Source organism: Homalodisca vitripennis, chromosome X, assembly GCF_021130785.1.
Source record: "Homalodisca vitripennis isolate AUS2020 chromosome X, UT_GWSS_2.1, whole genome shotgun sequence".
NCBI lineage: Eukaryota > Metazoa > Arthropoda > Insecta > Hemiptera > Cicadellidae > Homalodisca > Homalodisca vitripennis.
The window spans coordinates 85,914,407-85,942,233 of record NC_060215.1 but is presented as its reverse complement, the minus strand read 5'-3'; the positions used below and the strand labels follow the sequence as shown (position 1 = coordinate 85,942,233).

At 34.7% G+C, this 27,827-nt stretch overlaps 2 protein-coding genes across 3 annotated transcripts in view; both read right to left on the bottom strand.

The window, feature by feature from the left end:
* LOC124369299 overlaps positions 1-27,827 on the bottom strand; it is a 137,123-nt gene that overhangs the window by 75,274 nt on the left and 34,022 nt on the right. For both annotated transcript variants that reach the window (XM_046827235.1, XM_046827236.1), the window contains exon 4: positions 27,325-27,451. In XM_046827235.1, coding sequence (XP_046683191.1) covers positions 27,325-27,451 — 127 coding nt within the window. The remainder of the gene's footprint in view (positions 1-27,324; positions 27,452-27,827) is intronic.
* Positions 1,203-22,185, bottom strand: LOC124369300. The gene is made up of 2 exons (XM_046827237.1): positions 20,484-22,185; positions 1,203-2,490 (listed from the first exon to the last, which is right to left on the bottom strand). Exon 2 carries the CDS (start codon positions 2,461-2,463, stop codon positions 1,204-1,206), a length of 1,260 nt encoding a protein of 419 aa, XP_046683193.1. The 5' UTR covers positions 2,464-2,490; positions 20,484-22,185; the 3' UTR covers position 1,203.

Here is a 27,827-nt window from a genome sequence, read left to right as displayed (position 1 = left end):
TATGTTATATAAACATTATACAGATCATATTAGACAAGTAGGTATATTCAATGTAAATATACAGGTACGTAACATTTTTACTTACGTTTTTTGCGTGTTGTAGTTGCTTGATGTAGGACGGATCAAATTTTTACACAATAAAAAAATGTTCTAATAAAACTGTCACTTCAAGAAACAACTGAAATAGTCTGAACATCTGAATCATGGTCACTAGCCCGCTCGTCTCTGTCAACATTAGTATCCGTGTAATTATGAAAACGTGGACAAATATGCGTGATAGAACCGTCTCCATCCTCAATAACACTATCGATATCACTTTCATCACTTCCACTTTCTAATAATAGTCTATCTAATTCAGATGATCGTAAATTGTCACCCATTTTATTTACGTACACGCACACGAGGCAAAGGAAAATCGAACACCACGACTGTACGCCTCAGACAAACAATTTGTCGCAAATAATAACGTTATTGACCGATAACGAGGGGAGTATTTGTGGACGATTACCAGAGATAAGATAGGAAGCCAGTCCAGGAAAACAGACTATAAATATCTCCGAGGCTTATAACAGCGATAAGCGTTCAAAACAAAAGAGTCATCCATACCACGTCATCCGCGTGAGGGTCACGTCATTGTGCTTTTGGTCCACGCCTCGCTCCGCGTCACCCTCACGTCGTTGATCCGCAATGGGTTAAAACAACAATTATCTTATCTTTGAAACAAAAACATTAATTTAATTTAGAAACATTAAAACAAAATAGACATAAAGGGGCGTTGTTGTTACAATCCCTGTAATTGGTCCTTTTGAGTTAATTTTTTGTGTTGTTATGACAACAATTTTCGTTATAATACTGTACAAGAAAATATTTTAAGATAAAAATTAGTTTGTTAAGACGACTTATAAAGTAAAGGAGCCATTCCCACAAGTGAAATTGTTTGAAAAAGACAACATATTTTAACATTCTATAACATCTTATCATAAATTATAAAAATGATCAAAGATAATAATAGTAAAAGTTTGCTATAAAAATAAAATAAAGATATATACAGCTAAAAGAATGAGTAAAAGAATGAGATGGATGGGCCATGTTGCCCGTAGGGGAGAAGATAAAATGATAAAGAAGGTGTGGCGAGGGGAACCTGAGGGAGTGAGGCCATTGGGCAGACCTAGGATGCGATGGAGAGATCAGGTGGAGAAGGATTTAAGAACGATTGGCGCTACACTGGAAGTGGCTCAAGATAGAGGACGTTGGAGAGACATTGGCGAGGTCAAAAACCATCTGGGTTTCGAGTGGCCACAGGAGTAAGAGAGTAAGAGTATATACAGCTAAATTAATAATAAATTGACCTTCACTGTAAGGTCCCAAGCAACTGATCCACTTTTCCCCTGAAGCTTGTGGTGGTGAACTTGAAGACGCTTGATCTTGGACATGATGTCTGGCAATACGAGTATAATGTTTGTTCCCAAATTCGTCTTCTGTCATTAGAACCTTCTTGACAGTTTGTCCACATGCTCCTGCTTGCGGTGGTGAACTTCCAGACGCTTGATCATTAATATCTTCTCTGTTTAGTACCTTATTTTCTGTAACTTCACATGATCCTCTTTTAATAAAAAAAGATGCTCTTTCTTTCATATCCAAAATTTCAAATAATTTTATAAATCCATCAACTTGTTCTCTTTTAGAGAGCCCTCTAAATAGAGTACTCGTTTCACTTTGTTCGTCATTTTGTTTTCTTTCAAAAGTCTTCTTACCTTGATGACTCTTTTTTCTTTGAGTACGACTCTTTTTTCCTTGGTCTATACTCTTTTTGTCTTTATCAATGTTTTCTCTTAAATAAACCAAATCTATAAAAGTGTTAAATTTTACTGATGGTTTACAATATTTTACTTGATCAAATATAACTTTATGATCTGATAGCATTAAGAATGCTTCTATAAACCAATCTTGGATATCGGAAAAATTATATTCAGATGATGAAGGGAGTACAAATATCTCATTAGGGTCCAGATTAAATTCTTTTTCATTTTTACGGAAACATATTTCAGACCTTTTAGTTATTTGGACATACACTTTGAATTGTTTTGCATATGTCTTACAAATATTTACAAGACGATTAATTTCTATTTCACTATACTTATGAGTATGTAAATGAAAAAAACTAATTGATAAGTTATAAAATATTAAGAAAATATTATTTCGACGTCCATCATCAAAAAGAGTAGGCGATCTGTTACATCGTGTGCATGTCTTGTTGGCTACATCTAACATAACACACATGAGGCAACAATGGTCCTCTATTGTTGGTTCTGGAATCTCAACCTCGTCCCTTTCAAAATGTATATGTGCCAGTTCATTTTGTTTCTTTGAAACTGTCAATTTTTGTTTAGTTGATGTTTCATTTTCTATTTCTTTTGAGTATGTTTTCTTCAGTTCTGGAGGTTTTTTGACAGGCATCGTCATTCTGGTATTTGGTCGGGGTCATCAGGGCTGAAAAAAATAAAAATAAATAAATAATTAAATTTCATACAATACAATATAAACATTCAACTAAATATTGACTATTAATTTAACACCTTCACTGTGGCAAGAGACATGTATCAATTTTAAAACAGTTGGAACAATTGAAATCTATCAACAAAAATGACATTAAAAAATATTATTTTTCTCCTCACAAAGACTACATAATGTGTGGAAAAAATGCAGTTATTAATCTTTACACACTTAAACCTAGCTTAGTTATGTGTATAAGTTAAAAAAGTAAAAACCAAATTCAAATGTTTATCAATACAATAATATCGTATTAAATTTACAAAAAGAGACTAATGAGTTATGCATAGCAAGTAGTATTTCATATTATTTGAAAATTTAAATAAAAGATTCTTTGGAATAAGATTATGCTTGCAACCTAAAATGAGCTTAGATGACTGTTGTATATGTAATTTTGGTTTATGTAGTAGCAAGTAGTGTCCACCACTGAATCAAGTGTCAACCCTTTCCGGGGTAATAGCCATGAATCACCATAACAGGGAGCCTGGCGCTAACGTTCAATCGACTGATCGCCATCGACTGCCTTACCACTGCTTTCTACTATGAGTTGCCATTATCCTGTTACTTTTGGAATTGCTAATGGAAATATCTATTAACAACAATATTGTTCTTGTTCATTGTATGTTTTTTTTATTCCTAATGATTCTAGTGTTGGTGTTAATGCAACATTTTATCAAGTACTTCATTGACAGTGATTTAGCCGCTTTTATTAAAATTTCTTCTAACTTCTTTTGCTATTTTATAAAATTATTAGACTTATTTGTAACTTCCTGCAGCTCCTGTTTTCAGACATATTGTTATGTTGCCTTTAATAGATCTTTGTAAAAGACATGTAGTCTTATTTTAATTTAACAATCAAAACAAACATTTCTTTTACAACTATTTAGATTTAGTTTACTGTATGAACAATAATTTTTCAATTGCCACATTATAGAGTTTAATAAAATTTAGAGTGATATATAATATGTAATAACTTGATTCAAAAAGAGTTGTTAAAATAATAAAAACACAAGAGGTTCTCCTGTGATGGAGCGGCATAATTAATTCAGTTCGGCAGTGCCAGAAGATGTTGCGGTCATTCCACCAGAAGAGGGTTAAAAAGTGAAACCTCTCTAGCTATATAAGTACAAGGTTATCTGTATATGTCTCATATATTTTATTTGTTAACAACACCTGGCAAAGAGACATACTGACGTGAGTGTGTTGATATCAAAGAACAAGAACATTTTCAAAACAAAGTGTGTAGAGGCCAAGGTAGAGAATTGGCCTCACAGTAAAAAAATAAATTCCAGGAAACAATAATTGGGTTTGCTAAGGCATGCTATTTAGCTGCCAACCGCACATCTTAAGTTTCCACTTTTAACACAGGAATAAAGTTTAAAACTAGTTTATAAATAGGAATTTACCTCAAATTCATAAATGTTCCATTATAGAAACTTAGATTTTAGTATCTCAATGCTAAGAATTGTAAAAATACAATTATTTATTAATACTAATGGTTTATAATGTATATTGTAAATACAGCTTCTGCGAGCATTGAAACATTTCTTGATAAGACAAGTTCCAATACAAAACAGTTTTAAACTGTTCCCCATGTTAAAAGTGGATTCTCAGATGCATGGTTGGCAGCTTCCTACCATTGCCTCTTAAAACAGGAAGGCAAACTGAACAAATTTGTGAAATGTACAATAGCAAGCAAAGTTTTGAATTAAAATTATATACTAGTAACAATAAATGGCTTTCATGATGTGCCAAGTCTATTGGTATTATCTTACAATTTGATGTTGTGTCAAAACTGAACAAAGAAAACTAATTTGGTTGTATACCAAATTAGAACTTTGCAAGAGTTCTTAAAATCTTTGTATGGTTTTGAAAAGACCTCCATGTCTAGCACAGCCGACATATCAAACATGCTGGCTATCCCTATCCTAGGGAAAGCATGGTTGACAATCATTTATGCAATGAAGAACCTCAGGAATAAGACATCTGATTTAACTCTTGAATAACAGTTCCCAATGATAGCACCCGGATGAGAGACAAGCAGCAACCAGTTATGACGCAGCAGATTACATAGTACATCTCTAACTTTGCAACAAACTGAACACAGATCCAGCATTTGTTCATGCCATTAGCTACTAGTCCATTGTCAGTTCCAGGTCATCACCTAAACTTGCATACTACTGACAGCAGCATAATTATTCTTTAGAATTTAATATTTTCCAATAAAATATACAATATATTAATATAAGCTGTTTATGTTAAGTGATGTCAAAAATAAAATCTATGGAATTGTTTTTAAGGATATTGACAGGCCACAGATGAGTATCTTTTATACGTTCCTAAAGGTTATAAGTTACTTTTGTAGGAATCTTCCTAACATATATGGTGGTATCAGTATTTATGTTAGGAAGTTGTAATTTTTGTATTAATTATGTTCTTGAAGTCATAACTTAAATACAAAAACGCTTGATATAAACTATAAAGAATATTTACTCTATTCCTATCTATAAGTGACGATTCACTTACGTTTTGCTAATGCTCAGCCAAATTATGTGTGATATGGAACAATTAACAATTATCAATAAATTTCATATGAAAATGAACTTACAGCAAAAAATAAATTAACTGTCATTGTTAGGATCATGGTTGTGACGGTTAAGCGAATAGATGGATAACAGAAAAACTGTATTAATTCCTCAAAAACATGACCTCAATAAATTATATTATATATAGATATCACTCTCACAGTAATGTAATATATTTCAGAGCAAAATGAAATTAAACACGATTGTAATAGCAAATGAAACTATTTATTACATGATAAAAGCATCCGTACAGTAGCTATTTATATAAAGAGCTTATTTCTTTGAAACAGTGATTGTATCTGTGTTTGCAGTGTATTCTATTTAGTTTTATACCAAGCTATTTACAACATGGCTAACCCAGATGATGAAAACTTTAAACAATTCGTCAGTAGCTTTATAGAACATACAAAAATATAAAAATCATTTAAAAAGTTCAGCTTTTTTAATTTTTGTCCTACTAGAACTTTAGAGACCTAAATTCAACCCTTTTAACCCCGACGTCCGTACTGTACGGACGCCGTAAAAATGGCGTCAACTCCCGACGTCCGTATAGTGCGGACGTGCACCTATTTCACCAAATGCTTTGAAATTTCACAGACTTGTGCACAAATATATTTTGCATCGAAATATATTAGTTTGTAATGGTTTGACTTCGTATTTTGTCAGTCTGTGACTGAGCAATTGCAGTTCGTCTCGAATGACTGCTCACGCTTGTTGCAGACAGCTGTATATCACGTGGTTGTGAATACTCCGTTTTCTTCACAGTTTTAGGTTAAAGCAGTGTAAAGTACGGCAGTTAAAGTTTAGTTTATTATTTGTTTGATTTCAAAATGAGTAAAAGACATCGTTCAAAGTCTCCCGTAAGTGAAAATACACTAATTAGTAACCTAGTTGCAAATGGTGTGGATGTGATTAGTGACGACGATTTGAGTGATGGATATCTTGAAAACATTTCTTCTGAATCAGAAGGGGAATTAGCAGAGGAAAGTGATAGTGAATTATCTGTAACTTATTTAGATGATACAGTTGAAGACCCAACTTTTGAACCCTTTGAAAATTCATCAGATGAGGACGTTGCTCAACCAGGAACATCATCTGGTAGGCCTACTGTTGCAATTTGTAGTGATGTAAATATTGTTTTAAAACTTTTTTAAATTTAGATTATGAACAGTTTTAGTTATTTTGTCAGAAATAACTTTGGTTTTATGTTTATTGTAAGTACTGTGAATTTCAAAGGTCTTGTTACATTGCCTTGCCCAGAAATGGCAAAAAGAAAAATTTACACGGCTTTACAAAAATTGATGTTACTCCACTTGTAAATAAGCTAGGCCTATAATTTTTGTTTCCTTTTATTAAAGATTAAATATATCATAAAGTAAATGGGTATTTTTGTGTCAAATATTTTTTTATCTATATGGTTTCCATGATCAAACTTGAAATTTTTTCATTTTTATTTATTTTTTATATATGTATATGTGTGTAAAAAAATTACTTTCAAAATAATAATTTTATTTGTATATTTCTGAAAGCTAAATGTATAGACAAGTAAAACAAAAAATGAATTACCTAAATATCTTACAAAATAACTGAGTTATGAATTTTTTACAAAACCCTTACATTTTGTCTGAAAATGGCTTGGGATTTCTGGCACAACACTTGATTTAATGGCCGGGGTTAAAAGGGTCAAATAGAACTTTAAACAAATTAAAACAGATTTTTTTAATTGTATTCGCATGCTAGGGTGAAGTGCGGAAATTTATTTATGTTCAGAATTGTAAGGGTTAAAAACCTCCTCATAGAAAAAGCTTGTTACACTATAAATGAAATGCTGAAAGACTGTTTTTCAAACAATAAATAAAACCGTAAGTAATAAATTAAAAATATTTAAACATCCCAACCCAAGCAATTATCCACTGTTTCACCATATCCCTTCCGGTTATAATTATAATATAATGATTTTGTTACTCTTTATAGACATAGCACAATACAGACTTGTATCTTAGTTATACTTTTAGAAACTTGAACATGCACCTGTTTGTATTATTGATATAATTACGATTTTTAAAATCACTGTATAAATACGAAATGTCAGGAAATATCCAAGATAAAGTAGTTATGGTGGAAAAGAAGAAAAAATATGACAATAAACTTAGAGCCCTAAGACAAAATGCAAACTCAAATTTCATTGAGTCAGCCGCCAACAAAACCAAAGCCCTATGGACTGTCATTAACAATGAAAGAAAAGGAAAACGAGAACTCCAACCTCAAAGCCGTATTGTAATTAATGACAAAGTGGTGGATAATCCAATTGAAGTTGCAGAACATTTCAACATTTTCTTCACTCAAGTTGCTGAAGCAACACTGAAACTCAGCAATCACACAGTAGGAAATCATGACAACAATGCAAACAACCATTCCATAACAGACAACTGCCAAACTGTTTTCAACTTAAGCCCAACAAGTGACAGAGAAGTAAGAGCGGTCATCAATTCCCTTAAATCTAAGCCGTCAAGTGGAATGGATGAATATTCATCCAAAATTGTAAAGCATTGTGCTGAAGAGCTAATACCACCCTTGGTCAGCATAATAAACGCATCTTTCAGCCTTGGTCAGTTTCCTGCTGCATTAAAGCAATCAAAAGTGTATCCAAAACATAAAAAAGGATCAACGACTGAAATAAAAAATTACCGTCCTATTTCACTTGTTTCAACCTTTTCTAAAATAATTGAAAAAGTAGTTCTCAATAGACTTATGACCCACCTGGAGCAGTTAAACATAGTCACTAGTTGTCAACATGGATTTCTGAAAGGTAAATCAACCACATCAGCTATCATCAACCTAATTGAATACATCATTGACCAAATAGATAAAGAACAATACATCACTGCTCTGCTTCTTGACTACAGCAAAGCATTTGACTGTCTAGGACATGATCTCATATCAAAAAAACTTAAATCTCTAGGCATTACTGGTATAGCTAACAGTTGGTTTATGAGTTATCTCTCAGGGCGAACACAGGTAGTTGAAGTACAGAGCACTACACATGGCCTTAAAAACACCTTTCAATCAAACCCACAACCAGTCAAACGCGGAGTGCCACAAGGATCAGTTCTAGGCCCAGTCATCTTTGTTTTATTTGTCAATGACTTCCCAGCACACATCCAAGACCACAACACCACCTGTGTTATGTATGCTGACGACACAACACTCCTAATCAGTGATGCTACAGCAGAAGGAGTGCATACAACTGCCTGCAACTCCCTGCGCAAAGCACTGACATACTGCAGAAAAAATGACTTGGCTGTAAATCCATCAAAAACAATACAGATTAATTTTAGTAAAAGAAAAGACTACATTCCAAAAATACCTGACGTAGAAATTGAAAACCACGTTAAATTTCTAGGAGTCATCCTGGATGGAAGTCTAAACTGGAAAGAGCATGTAGATGGCATGTGTAAAAAAATCAGCACAGGTATATATGCTGTGCGGCGCATAAAATGGACTGGAAATTTAGAAACAGCTAAAACAGCTTACTATTCACTAGTAGAAACGCACATGAGGTATGGGCTTGCTGTATGGGGTGGGTCCTCTGCTGGGAACCTCAACAGGGTGCTCATCCTACAGAAAAAAGCCATCAGAATCCTCGCTGACCTTGAACCTCAACAAAGCTGCAGGCAAGCCTTCCAAGCCCTTGGCATAAAGACTATCACTGCTCTGTACATTCAAGAAGTTATTCTACATGCTCATAGTCTGAGTCTTCAAACAGGGAAAGACTTCCACTCGTACAATACTCGTCATGCAACTAACTATGTTCTGCCCCCACATCGCACAGCAATCTTTGAGGAAAAACCATCCTACATCGGCCGGAAATTGTGGAATGCTCTACCAGATACAATGAAAGGATTGAAGAGGAATGCCCTACAAGGAAGACTGCATAATCTCCTAGTAAATCAACCTTTTTATACACTGGATGAGTTCCTGAACGCCTGCAATGGAGAATGGAGACTACAAAAACCTTGACTTAGTTTCATCATAAGCTAACTTTTTGTAATATGTGACTCTATTACTATTCTTTAAGAATATGTCAATAAAGAAACTTGTCTATTGTCTATTGTCTATTGTCTATGTCAATGTGCAATAAATAATTTGAATTTAAGTTTCACAAGTCCAAAATTATTATAAACAGTATACTCCAATAAGCAATTTTTTTGTCTACAATCCTGTATTGCACAAATCAAAATATTCTGTGACTGCACAACCTCATAAGTGGTACCAAAAGGGTGCTAGCACATGTTGCTTCCGTGTGTGACAAAATCCACACACACATTGTAAATAAGCAAATTATATTTTTCCAAACAGCACTAGAGATGCATCATCAGCACAATGAATTGGTGTCTTCCTACAGTGGAAAGGACAGCCAGAAAAATTCTAAAACTGACATCACCAAGGATTTGACAAAAATAAATATTCTAAACTCAATTGATTTCCACCTGAACTTTCATCTCTTCAAGAGTTCCCACCACTACCTTCTAATTCTGATGATAACACCAACACTAACTTCTGATTCTAATGATAACACCATCCCAACTTCTGTCTTGGTCTAACCTGTGAAAGAGATCCAACAAGTTGATCTACAGTCTCAGACTCATGTCTCCGACATGTTATCATCTGAGCACAACGGCATGTGTAAGTGTCAACAAGACGTATATAGTTCAGATATAATCTCACTGCCTCCCTCTTGTCTTTCAGTGAAGAAGATTGTAATATTAATAAGTGCATTTTTAGACAGTTATATCTCAGCAAGGTAAATTAAAGAATTCTTAGGGAGGGTTGGATGTAGAAAAACTATTGTTACACCACCTTATACTATTTCTTACACAGCAGGATCACAAGATCAGAGATTATATATAAATACAAAAATGGGCAACAGAAGAGAGGAGTATTACAAAAATAGTCAGAACAAATAAAAAATGATACAAAAATACAAAATTTGACTCCATAATATTGAAAACCTACCATCTCGCACAGATCAATCACACATCAATTTAGTAGAGGAAATTAAACCTGACACAGCATTATCAGAACATAAAATAACTATACCAGACTTAGTACATCTCAACATAGAAAATTACACCATAAGGTTATTTTATCCTAGAAGGGTGATCTTGGTGGTGGGAGTTATAATTTTAGCCCAGAAAAAAATTAGTAACAAATACTTAAAATAATTTATTAGTATGGATATGTTTCTTTCTTAAATTTTGTTTAATTACTTAGTAAAAGCACTTATGATGTAAAATGATGGTAGTAGGGATACATCAAGTAGATATGGTGAATATTATCAGAGTTTAATTTAATTAATGTATATGTTTTGCACGTGGAAGAGCATTTCTGGTTCAAATTAATTAATTATATTTGCAATGTCACAGCTGAGTTTGCATTATTATTTTGATCAATAAAATACACAGGTCGCGGAAACCTACTTCGGTCAAAAAGCGTCTAATTTCTAGCCTTTATCACATATTTCAGGTCTAAGATATTTCCAGTACCATAGTAGAGTTTGCCTTGTCCTGACGAAGAAAAAATATATACTTACGTAGGACCGAGAAGCCTACTTCGGTTAAAAAGTGCCTACTTCCGATTGTTTGAATTCACTTACTATGTCACATTTCAGCTTGCAATATTTCCTCAATCAAATTCTAGATAGTTCGATTATTCAGTTCTCCGAAATCTACTATTTTCAAAATCGTCTACTGTTGGCTTCTGTAATCTATTTTCAGTTTAGAATATTTCCAGGGACATGGTTTTTTTGTGTTGTTGTCCTGATGAAGAAAATATACACATACGTAGGACCTATTACGGCCCAGGGAGAAGTCCAACCCATTTCCTATGTATTTTCGGTATAAGGGAGAAATCTTTATTAGGGTTACGCAACATTAAAAAATAAAAGCTTTTTGTTACGTTGAGGCATGTAAATATTAATTTCTCTGTTTTCCCATAAGCCACTGTTAAAATGCCATATCACAATGTCAAGGAAGCCCACCAGTTTAAAGCAAGGTATGTGAAAACATTCATAACTTTGTTCATTAAGGTTGGTTTTATAACAGTGTTTAAATAATATATAAAATGCATTAGATGATTTAAATTCATCACTGGCGTAATCTGGAGTAAAATTTTGATATTAACCTTTTATTTACTATCTGCATTACACAACTGATCAAGCACTGTTTATTTAATATTCGATTGAATTTAAATGTAAACAGATGTTTCAGCCAGTCGACATAAAACTGAAGGTGTGAACAGCTGTTTAGTGCCAGTTTAATTTGGTTTATAAAACGTAAAAAGTATATTTTTTCTGAATTTCAAAATATTTCAGGTAACTTTTTTTATACTTTACTTCATATAAATCTTTCTCTTGAATCACTCTATCTATTAAAAACAACCGCATCAAAATCCGTTGCGTACTTTTAAAGATTTAAGCATACAAAGGGACATAGGTACAGAGAGAGCGACTTTGTTTTATACTATGTAGTGATGAACACTGAGTTAGATGATGGTACATGTCATAGCATGGGATTTGGCTGAGCGTTAGTGAATATTTTTAATGGTTTTTACATTATATGTAACCATGATGGAGACAAGAAAATATCAGAATAAATGAATTTGTAAGCAAACTCAATACACCCATAAGAGATTCAAACATGAGACAGATGTAGTTTAACTATCCCAAAAGATGCATAATTTGACAATTATTGGTATGTAGACTTTTATTATTTAAACAATGACATAAAACACAAATTAATGAACAAAACTGTGAATGTATTATCTGGCAAGATATGCAGATAAAGATTTCATATATAGACTACATTTTGAATGAAATTTCATTTTTACAAGAATGAGTTTTATGATACATAATTTTCATGTCAACCTCCTTTTTAGTATTAGTGTCTGTATGTCCGTCGGACATCTTGAGAAGAAATGAGCTAGCTACAGATTTGAAATTTTGCATGCAACCTCAGCTAAACCTGTTACATCTCGTGGTGTGGCGTACTTCTACTTTGTAGATAACAAACTTTACCATTAAATAGAACTAAACTACTGAACTAAAAAATATTAAAATAGCACATTCATAAACATTTTAGATGTAAAATCTTCTTGAAAATACGATAAAAATGTTAAGCACTAACTTCCTTGATTGGGTTGGCTGTGAAATAACCAAACAGCTAATAGTTTTATTTACACAAGAACCATGCCAATAATTATTGTTTAATAGTAACTCAAGTATCTATATTTAATTATACAGTTAAAGAATGGTTAATACCTGGTTTTAGTGCTGAAACCATGCATACTTTTATACTTTAATATAAGACATTTATATAACGTCTTCATAATATCAAATCTTAGTATGAGAAACAGTTATTTAATTAGTGGTAGTAATTCATAGACTTAAACATTAAAGTAATATGGATCTCAGTTTAACCATGCATAGTTAATAAATGTATGTAAAGGCAAGAAAAGATGCATCACCTCCAAGATAATTCACGACCTCAAACAGACAGGAAGTGATGGCAACATCACAATGTGAAATTTGGCAAACTCTCATCGCAGGATTTCAATATAACTGTATATAACTAGGTGTGTAATCAATCCCCATCACCACTACATGGAGCTCACTGTCCTTAAATACCAGACCTCACATAGATAGGAAATTATGTATTAGAAAAATCAATTTATTGCAATTTCAAGTAGATCTACATATTCTGTGGACTAACTGAATAATAGTATTAAATATTTCGGTTAAATAACCACTCTTTACGGTGGATCAAACCTTTGCACCTGTTTACTCGGAAAGCTCACTGGGTATGTGTGTGAGTGACTGTTTGAGTATAAAATGGAAGTGAATTGAAAATCTTGTAACATGAAGTGATTCTAAATCAAATCGATATGACTATGTTACTTGTTGTGACGAGACACATTTCAAGGAATCAATACAATTTTAAGATTTTTAATTAAGGTGCTAAAGCTAAAATAAATTAATCGCATCTAAACAAACTAATGGGTGGTTGAGTTTCAAACCTTCACAGAGTCAAAACTAAAAGTTTTAATCCTCTCAGTTCCAGGCAACTATGTGGTTTCATGTACAATTCTTAATATTAATGTTATTAAAACCTCGAGTCCAGAGAGTTAAAACTGTTTGAGATTGAAAAAATGTCTCTTTCTACACAGTAAAAGGTATAATGGACGTGTTTAATTACCCATCAAAAGAACTTCATTCTTAAAACGCCCAACAACACTTTTTTATTTTTTAAATAAATTAACCATTGTATCCAATAAATGAACCCTATTGGTAACAATTAAATCTGAATTACAATAATCAAGATAATTTTTTTTTTTAACAAAACATTTCTCATGCACAAATTTTCAATAACATTAAGAAGGATGAATTCATGCAACCAATTTACATATTAATTTGAATTGAAACATAAATAAATACAATTGAAATTCCATGATTTCAATTCTAAACATGCAAAAGAAAAAGTATACCCAAAGATGAGAAAAAGAAAAGAAATTAGGACCAAACAAAGGATCATAGTTCGTGAAATAAATAAGTGTAATTATGGGTAAAGGTAATTGGAACAATACAAATTTTGGTAAAAATCACATCAAAATAAAAAATAAAACAAATTTGTAATAAAAAATTGAAACATAATTGTTTAAAAATACAAATGGAGTCATGCACATAACAATAACAAAGTATTTCATACATATACAATGCAATGAATGAAATATAACATGAGTTAAGTGATAATAATCAATTGGCAAACTTCACAACAATGGTTAGATACAATGTGTTTCAACATTTCTTTTATTACAATGAATCACCATAGGAAGAATTTAAACTAGGCAAAGGTTTAAGTGCGAGTTAGTGACTGACATAATAACCAAACTTGTAACTAAAAATACAATAACCATAAAAAACTCCAGTAATGTATGTGTTTGTACCAGTAAAAAATGAATACAAAGCTATATTTCAATATCTTGTTTATATTTTATGCTGTTTTTATTATTAAGAAAAACATGTACAAAATTATTTTATAAAAATATGTAACAAATTAATAACATTTTGCCTTTATAAGCATGGAGCATTTTCCAAGAGTGTTTAGTGACAAACTTCTTTTTTATTATTTTAGTTATATACAGGGTGTTCACAACTTCTGTGATTAATACTACTCATTGTCCTAAACAAAAAATGTCTTATAAGCATAGTTCAAGAAATGTGTATTTTAGCCGCCAGCCGCCATTTTTAATTTTGATAAAAAATAATATCTCTAGAACTTGTAAAACTACATATACCAAATTTTGCACATAGGTATAAATAAATAGTAGAAAACTGTAAAAATATTGGTGTAATTTGCTTCATATAAACAAAATGGTGCCTGTTGAAAATCTTTAGTCAAATAACAAAACACAAGTATATTTATAAAAATGTACTAAATACCAACTATTTTGTAATTTTCATAACAATTCCAATGGTATATTTTCAATGAAATCCATCAAAGTATACATAAGCACACTCACTTTTGAGATATGCTTGCACAAGCCAGGAGCAACTATCAGCTGTACCTCTCATCTATGACTGTTGCTCCCAGCTTGTGCAAGCATATCTCAAAAGTAATCGTGATCACTTATATGTTGATGGATTTCATTGAGAAATGTACTACTGTAATTGTTATATAAATTAGAAAATAGTTTGTATCTTGTAATTTTTTATAAATATACTGGTTTGTTTTTTTGTTTGGCTTTTAAGATTTTCAATAGGCAGGTGGTAGGGGTGGGTAGGTGTATGTTTTCTGTTAGTATTAAAACAAATCACACCAATATTTTTTACAATTGTCTATTATTTATTTATACCTATGTGTAAAATTTGATATATGTAGCTTTACAAGTTCTAGAGATATTAATTTGTTTAATAAAAAATACAAAATGGTGGCTAGCGGCTAAAATACACATTCCTCGAACTATGTTTATAAGACATTTTTGTTTGGAATGATAAGTACTATCAGCCACAGAAGTTTGTGACACCCTTTTGTAAACAGGATATTTTAATTTTACAATTTATCTGCATACTTATGTAATGTTTTTTTATAAAAATATAATTCTCAAAATATATAAGAACAATTAAAATTTAATACAGATACACGACAATGCACGAATACAAATACAGATAATATGAGCTGCAAGCAAATCATTATTTACAAAACTATGATTATTTATAAATTTTAAATTAATTTACGGGTTACACGCATGTTTGTCATCAATTAGTGACTTGGTGGATCTTAACATATTTGAATATTTAAGATAATCCAAATCATTTTTGAGGATTCAGTGAATTTGAGATTCGGTTTCAACCCATCATTGGTTTAAACATATTAGTAAATCAACAAAGTCAAAACAAAACACTGAGGGGAATACTTTATAGGTAAAAAGTGAAGTTAGAGGAAAGAAATTTTTCATTACCCTGTATGAAAATAAATACAAAATGTATGAAGAGAAAGTATAAATATGTTTGGATATGTATATGTAACACTTAATGTTTAACATTAGTACAGTTTTGTCATGAGCACAAACTTATTGATGTTAGTTTGTATGCATGTGACACTCTACAATGTTCGTATTGGCTTCCAAGTGCACAGTCTTACAGCCTTTGATTAATTTAATAGCATTTCTCCTACAAATTTTGCATAAGAGAGGCTCTAGGTAGCAAGATGCAAGGAAACCGTTTATAAATTAACAGGGTGGCCACTCAAAACCTATTTTCAAATTCCCGGTTTTTCCGGTCGAAAATTTCCAATTACCTAGTCTATTTTCGAACCAAATAGACAACTGTAGTACGATATTTAACCCTTGCACCAAGTGCAACGGTGACGTTTCATCATCAGGAGTATTTGCAAGAAATGCCACAAAGCTGCGTTGCTCTAGCATTTTGTCACTAGCGTTATGCGAGAAATTCGGTGACGATTTATCGCTATTGCCTATTTTAAGCTCCTTAGTTTTTATCTCTGTGTCTTTCAATGTGTTGACATATCATTGTGTATACCTAAAAAATAAAATTTCCTTTCCAATCCTTTCATCTGAACTCTACTTAGTTAATTTATCTTTTGTGGGGGAGGGGGAAGCCTAGGAATACCACGTTACTTCAAAGGAATTTTCAAAGATTCAGGGAAATGAATATATTTAAAACTCCATATTAATTTTCCTATTTAAGTAATAGAAATGGTAGGTTATAAAATGAGCTTCCAGAAAATATTACATTTACGTAAAAATGTATATTTATAGAGAATATATTTATTTACAACTATGCAAAGAACGACGTACGGACAAAATACGAATTAGCGATCGTCTGTTTACTATCGAGGAGCTAAAGTCCACGCATAGAACCAGCAGACACGTTAGCGTTGAAAAATACAGACACAGAAAAAACGAACTTCAACTATAATATTATTTATAAATTACGTTATTCTGTTGCTATATATTTCTAAATAGTTTTATACACAATGAACTACAAAAACATGTTTCACCAATCAGTAATTTGAGAACTGCCGATAATTTTTGTCCACGAATAGACAGTGTAAACTCAGTCAGTTAGTAAGTTAGATTACAGCCAAGGACTACGAAACAACAAGACATAAAGACCTTCATGCACGTTGGACTATTTGGTTTGAACAGTTCAAATCATCTGAACAATCGTCATATGTACGTAGAAGTCGTTCTGGTAAATAGTTAATCAGAGAACTGACAGGATTTCCAGCTGTCTTCTAACCAATGCCACTCTGACGACGAAAACTGATGAGCATGGCTGATTCGATCAGCTTGCCGTCTGCTATTTGTAGACTGGCAAGAACATTAAGCTGTGTTTACACTGGCAAGTAGAGTTGCGAGAGAATTTGCACAACCACTGTAGCATAATGTGAACAATATAAGCAATTTTACTCACGAGAACTGTCACAAGTACTTGCTACAGTTGTATCGCTGGTTGTTCCGGGAGTCAAGACAAAGTCTGTTCACACATGAAAGGGATGTCTCGGCAATATTCATAATTGAAATTTTAATAGCCGACACTGTCCTCCAGTTCTTGTAACCAACTGTCTGGCACTGGTTGCGGCAGCGCTCGCGAGAGCCCTTGCGCCGTTTAGACTAGCGATGTTTAGATGGAACAAAACTTGTGCCATTTGTTTCCTGTGTAAATGCAGTTCAGTCGAGATTTGGATGTGACCGTGGTATCAAAACATAACAGATGACAATCGGAATGTGTGTGAGCAATCGTTCTACCGAGGTCTCGGCCGGATACGAGGGGTCAGTGCTAGATTGAGCAGGGACATAAAGTTTAATGTTTGTGCTGTACATATGGGGAACACTCGACACTAGCCATGGCAGACGTGAGCAGCGGGTCAGTATCACTCAATGGTGCTTATCCGCCGCCAATTGTAGACATTAAACGTTTCTCCTGCCACTCAATCCCATTTCAGTCTGTCATTGCTGTGCAACAGGATGCAAATGCCCCCTTCTCGACGTTACTTGTTGTAACTAACCCACTACTTTCTTCTCCAAAGGGTACTCTTATTAAGCTTTGTATGAATCCAACTGACATTTTGGTGTAATCAAAAACCTGGGCTGCACCTCTTATCAAACCATCAAACATTATATTAGTCAACAAACCGAACTCTGAAGCCTGTTTATAACACTGTACATTTTAGGCCTGTGCTATCTAGCTAACACGTTTTTCCAAAACACTATTTTCTCTAAAGAATAAGAGTTGGAATACTTCGTCGGAGACCCTACTTCGACAACTGAATAATACTTAAATACAAAAAACCCGTTTGTATTGCTGTTCCTGCCGCTTTACAGTTTAAAGCGTACTGCTCGTTTAGTGTCGAAGTCAGAAATGATCGGTCGGCCAATTTTAATTGTCCAATGCATTGTTACGTATTTTCTATATTCATTCACAATTTCACGAGCCACGATGGGTAAAATACAATGTATCGTGATTAATCAGTTCTTGATTGAAGAAGCTGTCAAATTATGTCTTGATGTTTTAAGTTCTTGGAGATGCAAAAATTATTTTTGAAATTTTTCCGGTTCTCACAAAAATTCCCGGTCAGGTGGCCACCCTGATTTAAGACTTGATATGTAAGACTTGAAAATTGTAGGAATAGGCTTACATTGAAACAAAGGCTTGTTTCGCATAGCTTTCTGGCATCGTTTATAGGCTAAACCAAATTTTCATCAAATTTATCAAGGGGTTATTTTATTGATTTTATTTATTACATAAACTGGAATGGGAATACATGTCAATTTATAACATGTTGAAAATTTAACTTTGAATACAATTTAACCAATTTTGATTAAATGAACAAATCAATTCATTAAAAAACAATTATAAGTGAATCAACCAAAAGAAAACAAAACACTGATGTCTCATGTATACTTTCTGTGCCATTTCGAATAAAAATATCAAATACTCTTGTTTCTTGTTTATCCTTTGCTTTGCTATTTGTTTCTTGAACATTGTGTACATGTAGATGTGATAAGATGTTTAGCTAAGGCTACTTAGTTAAGCTTATTTTTCTTTGACATAAATTCAATTTGCATTTGAGAGCCAATAAGTCTCTTCATTTAGTTACTTATGCGGTATCGTGTACACTTTCTCCTAAGAACGTTATAAGATCAGTAAAATAAAATTAAACTGAAGTTGTAAGTGTAGTATGAAGGAGTGTCCTTATTTTAATTAACAAAATAAAATTGTCCACTCATACGATCAGCGATAACTTAGTGAACAATATTGTCTACCCGTACACTTAGTGTAATTTTTGGCAGACAATATAATTTCCATTCATATTAAAAAAGGTTAAACAAGAAAGAAGTTTTTTAAATACCAAAGCAATTATTTATTTTTAAAGGAACAACTCTCTTTAGACGGTATTGTAGTACAGTCATGTAGCTCAATATAAAAACTTTTATAATATGTGTTCATATTTTGGCAGAAAGTCAGTGTAGACAAAATAATTATGATTGAAACCTAACCTAACCCTAAGCATTAATATATCAATAATTAAGATATACATAAGAAGGACTTCTAATAAAATTGACCTTAAAGTATAAAAAATAACATAAAATCTATAGCTTAAAATATATAGTACAAAAAAGGAACTATAATTACAGATAACCAAAGCATGGGTTTAAAAGACCAATGTGAAGACCAAAAATGTTTCTACAATGAGTTTTTACAATGTACAATGTTTATTGACAGCCAGTTTACTGCAAATCGTAAAAATTAAATAGTAAGTTAAACTTTAACCTTGTATAGAGTGATTCTCTAGAAAGTGTAAATAATCTTGTAGTACATGTTGTGATGAGTGTATTTTGTTAGTAAAATGTTACATAAGTTTAATGGTTATGGTAAAGGAAACTATTTTTCCATCATATTTCGAAAAACATACCTACGAATTTAACATATCTTGAAAGCCAAATAAGTCACAGAAACCAAAAGCATTTATCATACTTAGGAAAGTCAGCACTTTCACCGCATCCCATGCATTATGACTACATTATAGTGAGAACTGATAAATATTACACTCAAATTAATTTTCCTACATATGAGAAGAATCTGAAGGATAAAATACACTTCACCTGCATGAAAAAAATATAACTTAACAATCTGTAATATTTAAAAATGTATAAAGTGTCTGAATGTCCTGTGTGTTGTACAGAGAATCGCTCTATAAGATTATGACAGGAAAGAGATCTATGAAGAGATAGACTTCTAATAAAACTAACCTTTAAAGTATAAAAAATTAAATAAAATCTATACTTAACTTAAAATGTATATACAAAAAGAGGAACTATGACTCTACATATGCAAGGGAGGTTTTTAAAGTAGGGACTGTTTTTTTATTTAAAAAAAACCCAAACAATATTTACAAACGTTTTATCTCAGTTTCTACATATTTTTTTTTATTGAAGCATTTCTCACATCTTAAAAACAAAATTTTGCATGTATTAACAGCCAAGAATTGATGGCTGTTCTCTCTTCCTTATCAGCGTTAAAATGCTTCTCGCCAAGATCATGCTTCAAGTGATGGAAAAGGTGATAATCGCATAGGGTAAGGTAAGGACTAAACTGTGGATGATCTAACACTTCATATGAAAGAGTTGATCATTTCCCAGTTGCAAAATATTGTTTGGATGTTTATGTATGAAAAAAAAAACAGCCCTTACTTACATTGTACTAAGGCATGTTTTAGCTAAAAAGTGCGTTAATACAACACCAAATGCTACAGATAAAACACTCACACTGTAGGTTCCTGGTAGGGTAGAAGTAGAGCGAGAGAACAGTTGCTGAGTTGTTCACGTTGATAGGTTACATTAGGTGACTGGAAAACACTTGCGAAATATTGCCATTAAATAATCAAACATCATAATTATAATAAATGAAATGAACATCTTGAAGCATTACAAAACATATTGACCAGGGACATTTTTAACTTTTTCCTAACCCTTATAATGTAGATTCCTCCAAAATTATATGAACATTCTTTCCTGGTTGTATATTGCTCAGGGACATATTTTTGACTTTTTCCCAACTCTTATAATGCAGATCCTTTCAAATTATATGAAAATTCTTTCCTGGTTGTATCATGAAGCATAACAAAGAATGGTGATTGGGGACATATTTTTAACTTTTCCTAACCCTTATTATGTTGATTCCTTTCAAATTAATAAATATGCTTTCCTGGTTGTATCATGAAGCATGATAAAGAGTGTTGCTCAGGTACATATTAACTTGTTCCTAAGCCTTATAATGTAGATTCTTTTCAAATTATATGAACATTTCTCCTGGTTGTATCATGAAGCATAACAAAAATGTAGCTCAGGGATATAATTTTCTAACTTTTTCCTAACCCTTATAATGTAGATTTCTTTCAAATTATATGAAAATTCTTTCCTGGTTGTATCATGAAGCATAACAAAGAATGTTGATCGGGGACATATTTTTAACTTTTTCCTAACCCTTATAATAAAGACAACTTTAAACTTATTCATGGTAGTCTTGTAATTATTTTACATGTCATTTATATTATGTTAATATATTCCTGGGCTCTATACCAAAGATTTTTTACAATTGTTATATTCTTTAAGGATCTATTTATCAATACTTAATCTCAATTCTTTAGGTGGTTTTTTTTTTATTATTTTAACTTGAATATTTTCCTTTTACCAACAGTCTTCTAATTCAATAGAATATATTATACTAAATGTGATTTAGCCATTGATTCTAAATTTTCAAGCCTTAACATGTTCTTCAAAATTCTTTTTATTGTTAAATTGTATTTCAATTGTTCATGATGAATTTCTTGCCTGGGAAAAACTAATATGTTTTGTATCCTCTTGAAGAAATGGAGTCACCTTCTGGAAGATTCTGCAGAGATTTCAACAGATAAATTCATCTTTAAATATAATAAAAAATGTATTTGTGTATGACACTTCATTTCCATCAGTATTGTAAACTTTAATGTACCATTAAGTTTATCAATGAGGAAATATTTAAATACCTGAAAATCTTGATACACAACACTAATTATAAAATGTTAAATATCTTAATCACTTGAAACTCACAAAATAAGACGATAATTTACAAACTATAATGTATAAAAAGTATTTAACTATGAGAACTAAGCTAATTAAAATAAATTGTGGATAGGAAGGAAAAGTTGGATTGCTTCACAGGTAATTGTTGTTTACAGTTTGATACATCAACCTGCAAGAAATCCAGGTAAGGGAATCAATGTATAATCAAATACTTCCTAATAACATAACATAAATATGTTATAAGTCTATTAGGAAGTTGGTACACATAGACATTTTGAGTTCACTTACAGTTATGATAGCTGAAGTTAAAAAGGAAATTTTGAAGATTTACACACACAAACACACACACATCTAACTACTATGACTGAATGAGTAAGAGAGTAATGAATGAGATGAATTACAAAATACTAGTCAGTGGCGCTAATACATTACCCCGCAAACCCCCGCATTCCGCGGAGGGGGGGGGGGGGCCGAATGCGGCGGTGGGGGCGCGGGGGGGGGTGGGGGCGGGGGGAGCCAACCGGGGGGGGGGGCGCAGGGCGGGGGTGGACGGCCGCCCAGCAGTGGGGAGCTGCGGGGGGGAGGTGCCCGGGCGTGGTCGGGGGGCGGGGGCGCTGCGACGCGGTCCTGGAGGGCGAGGCGGGCAGCGGCCGGGCGGCGAGGGGGGTATGGCGGGGGGGTGCGGGCGCGCTTGCAGGGCTTGGGGGTAGCGTCCGGGCGGGGCGCGTGGCGATGCGGGCAGGCTTCGGGGTGGGCGGAGGCGGCCAGGCGGCTACGGCAGGGGGGAGAAGAAGTCATCCAGGGGCTGGGGGAGATTGGGTGGGGGGCGGGGGGGAGGCCTTGGGGGCGGGGGGGTGGGGGGGCCTCGGGCTGGTGGGGCGTTGTGCCCGGCCACGCGAGGCGGCGGCGGCAGGCCGGGGGGAGGCCTAGAAGCGGGGCGTGCGGGGCGGCGGGGGGGGGCGAAGGGCACGGAGGGGGCGAGGGGGGCAGCGGCGTGGGTGGGTGACATGAGGGGCGGCGGGGCATCAGCCCGGGTGGCGGGGGGAGGACGTGGGTGGGGGCACGTGCACACTCGGGCGAGGTGGTGAGTCCCGGTCCGACAGGGGGCGCGGAGGGGGGCGCAGTGGGGCGGCGAAGGGTGAGGGGGTTCGGTGGGCGGGGGGGGCACGGCATGCGGGGGCTTGGGAGAGGGGGAGGCGGGGGGGTGCGGAAGCGCCATCGGCGGAGGGGAGGCGGGGGCGGGGGGGGACAGGGTCCCGGGCCGCCAGAGGGGGCGAGGGACGGGGGGGGAGGGGAACGGGGGCAACGTGCGCGGGGGGGGCCGCGGGCGCGCCCGGAGCGGGGGGGGCGGGTGGTGCGGGGGACGGGGGGCGGAGGGCTGCGTGTGGGGCGCGCGGCGGGGCAGGGGGGAGGGGGGGGGGGGGCGCGGGGAGAAGAAGAGGGGAGGGTCTGCATGGGATGGGGCTGGGGGGGGGCGGTGGGGCGCCGGGGGGCGAAGGGCAGGGGATGCTCGAGTGGCGGGAGCGGGCCGGGGCGGGGCCCAGGAGGGGGGTCGGGGGGGGGGGGGCCGGGGGGGGGGGGCTCGAGGGGGCGGCGGCGCGGCGGTGTCAAGGGGGCCCACACGGAAGGAATGAAAAAATAAAAAAAAATTATACCGATTTTACAAAATTTCTTAAGGTTTGAATATCTCTATTTTTCATTGTAATTCCTTAAATTTTTTTTGTTATAAATGATGCTTAGCGAGAATATCGTAGGCCTCTTATCATTTCTTGTTTTAGATATAAACGCCTTCTAACTAAAGCAGGCAATCTATTTGCTGAACCGCCACGCGAAGTGTATTTTAAGGCGCTTTAGGACACGTGTGTGAGCGTAGGGGGTGTGCGTGCGCCTGTACTGCCTTGTGTCTATGTTGTCGGACTTGAATACTCCCCTCCCTCCCTCCTCACACTACCAAGTACCCATTGATTGTTAGGTATTTCTTCACAGTATACTGTGGTTCCTTGTCACTCAGTATATAATTCATTACTCGTTACGTTGCTTACTGCATTTTCGGAAAGTTGTGATTTATTCAGTAGACTACACTGTTGGTGGCGGTGAAAAGTGTTTGCAAACTACACTCTCCTTAAGGAAACTTATATTATGGGACGAAGTACTAGAAAACTAATTCAATTATTAAACAAAAATGTCATTAAAAATCCATAGTGGTTGCAAGAATACCGAAGCGGAAGAAGGAGGAGAAGAAAAAGCAAAAAAACACCAAAAAATTGATCTATTTTTTAAATTGACATTTCTCTTTGTAAAAAAAATGACAGTGTAAGGAAACAAATAACTTCCGAGTTTAATTTGTGAGTGTAGTGAATAAGTTTGACCCTACCTTACCATGAGGACAGGAAAATGGAACATCTAATCAGACCCCACATGAATTCACAAATAACGAAACCAGACGTTGTGTTTGAAGTTAAGATAAATAATGATAGCTGTAGCTGTACCGTAGACATTGATTAAAAACTGTGTTCTTGCATATTGATACTAATGAAATCAGTCAAAACGTGGTGTTTTTAAAACTGACATTGGGCTCTCTACACTAATGAAGGAGTATCCCTCTTAAAAGAAGATGATAAAACTTTCATTTTGAATTCTGGAACCATGTAGGGCCCCCAGGGCCTTTTCCTAAAGACTCGACAAACATATAGATTCTCTTTAGCAGTGATTTTTTATTACATAATTGCCAAATAGGGCCAAACAACTAGAAATCGGTTTTGGCTTCTGTTATTACCTTTATTAAATGGCGTTATTTTACTGTGAACCTTGTTGGTTGTTCGTCTTGACAGAAACTGTCCTAATTAAATTTAAAGTGCTTTGGTGTAAAGGTCTAATAATGATTGGCATGGTTTAAGCAAAAAAATTAAAGAACATGGAAACATCTCGTATTCACTTAAATTCAATGTTTAAGCATATGAGTACCGTAAAAAAATACCCAAGATGCAAAATCACCTTATTCAATAGTATGAACACTGAGTTATTGTGAGATTCTCAAAACACCAGGATCTATTTAGATGTGTGTAATAACTATGGCTACTTGTAACTTAGCGTTAAGAGGGCATCGGAGATGAAAATATGGAAACAGTGGACACTACTTCTGGAAACTTTTGAATATTATAGATTTGTTGTCCACGTTAAGATTCCTCTTCTATAAAAGTCACTTACAGAAAACGATCAAAGGCAAAGTTAAGTATTTGTCTCCCAAAATCCAAAATGAAATGATCCATGTTTGCGTTCACAGCACATGTTCTGGATGAAGTTGTAAGTGAGAATCCAAGCAGCTCCTTTTTTCTCTCTGGTATTAGGGACACCACTCAAAGACGTCTCAAAACTGATCAACTATCGATATAATACGACATTGTGGCAGTCACATAATACTAGAAAAACTTGAAATTAAAGATTCATTCTTAGGGTTCATAGCTCTTACAGGCAAAATGCGGGAAAAAAAAATTTACTAAACGAGGTTTGTAATTTTTGGAAGAAGAAAACAACATTAAAATTGAAAAGTGTTGAGGCCAGGGTTTATGACGGGGCTAGCCGTAATGAGTGGAAACTAATTCTGGTATCAATCTAGAATTAAAGCAAAAGTCGCCCCAAATGCAGAGTACGTGCATTGTGCCTCGCATAATATTAAATTTGGTACTCAATGAATCCAGTACTGAACATAACAGAAATGATTTTATTTTTCGATTTGGTCAATCATAATTTACGTTGTTTTTCGGCGAAAGCCTGCCAAGATGGCAAGCTTTGAGAGAGAAATCTATGGGAGCATAGGGCGGTTCTATACTTAGCAAGGGGGACCACTCAAAAGATTGTGCTCCGACCCGTTGGTTCATCTAGTACGTTGTTCTAAATGGCCCATAAAGGTTGTAAATTTGTTTCTGTCTTAAGCTGTGTCTGTTTGACGATTAATTATTCTGACTTCTAAAAAGAAGTAAAGAGGTTTTAGAGGCAACTGGACTCAAAAAAAAAATGGAGTAAGTTTTCAATTTGTATTGATGCTTACTTTCCCATAAAGTAAGGTTTTAGACGAGGAATTATACTATTACATCTAAAACACTTACAAAAAGAGGATGTTACATTTGACGAAGCTAACAGCCTTCTTGGAAAGAGTATGTATGAAACTAAAGGAGCAAGGAAATTGAGTTTGTAGGTGGTTGTTAAAGATAGCTGAAACGCTAGCCAGGGGGATGGAATATTGAGTATTCTCTGCGACCTTAAACGATGTAAAAAAGTAAAAAACTTTTTTGACAGAAACTGACCCAACGATTGTTGAATTGTCTAATCCATTGCACAGAATTCAAAGTAAAATTATTTTACAGGAGCTTGGATAATGTTTATTCCCTCAAAAATCTCCAGACGTTTTTGAGAGCTATGGTAAGGATTAACGATAAGTTCATCTTTTTATCTCAAAGTACCTCACAGAGAATAAAGTTGATGATGATAATTTTTTCAGCCAGGAAGTTTTGTTGTGATGTATGAGGAGAAGTTTCACACGGGTTGGAGACAAACATTCGTGGTTTCAGAATATTGTTTCGGATGAAATAAAAACAAGAGGATTGAAATAAAGGTTAAGGATTGCCTCATATTTAATGATAGAAAACGTGACTTTGTCAAGGCAGCCTTCCTGATGTCTGCAACAGCGATGATGCTGTTCTTGTCTCTCCCAGTTTCGTCAGCGTCAAGCGGAAAGGTTCGTAATCACCAAAATATCATAATAAACCCGTACTAAACTTAAATTAATTTTTGTGTTAAGAAGAGTTATTTATACCCTTTAAATTATATACTTGTATTATAACCTGAAATGGCCATATATGTTAACAACATAGTTTTTTAATCTTATATAAATTTTCAGGTCATGTTTCTAAACTCAACGCTCATAAAGAATTATTTGAGAAAAAAACCCATATGACCTAATACAGGCTGAGCGATTTGGGAGTCTTGAGCATAGAAACATGAACGGGTCGTAGGATCAACATGAAGATGTTAGCTGAAAAATATCTTCACAGTTTTAATAAGGGAGAGGGTTTAAATAAATGGAATTAATTAACATGTCTTCAATTTTTTCTATTTTATTTTACATGTTTGAGATAGTTTCATTAATATATAATAATTATGATGAAATAACTTCATTTTATAAGTTTTCTTTTCTTTTTTTGATCTTTTTACAAAAGTATAAAAATAAACATTTGCACAGACGGGATATCAACTATTTACAACAAATTTAAGCCACTCTTAAAAAGGTTAAAGGTTTGTTTTCATATTACAAATTTACCGTTATCTAGAGGTGATTACATCATGAGAATAAAGGATATGATTGCCAGGGGATAGTAGGCTATAATTATAACGATGCGTGTAGGTCAGGTACGGAGAGAAGGGGGGGGGGGTGTTAGGAGCCAGACAGGCAGGGGGCGCCATTTCAGTACGATGCGGAATGGGGGCGCGACTCTGTCTAGTTACGCCACTGATACTAGTACAAATATAAAAACATGTAAATACTTACTCATCGTTGATGCAAATTTGTTGTCAATATCATCGTCTTTGGTTGGATTTTGGCCTGAGGAGCGTGTGGATGTGTTATAGTTTGGTCCAGGTTGGAGATGCTCTGTACCACTAGGCACACAATTTCCCTGAATAAAAATATAAAATTAGCCAAAAAGTGTCTCATTACAATTGTAAATAAAATATTGATCTTGAATATAAAACAACAGAACACAAAAAGTGACAATAAGAGCCAGTACAGTGCACATTGTTGCACCTAGTTTTGGAATAGGACAATATTTATTTCTACACTTGAAACTATTTCAAACTTGCAAATTATAAGAAAGACAATTTGTTAAAATCTTTTATTTCTCCAATGTACAAGTCTTATTTCGAAATAACGAAATGCATACAAAGAGACTGTTCTTGTCTCACAGAAAAACATTTAAATGCTATATTATACCGTCTTAAAATAATTTACTTTAAATAAATGTTAACAAAAACTGGTCCACACTGTATCCCATT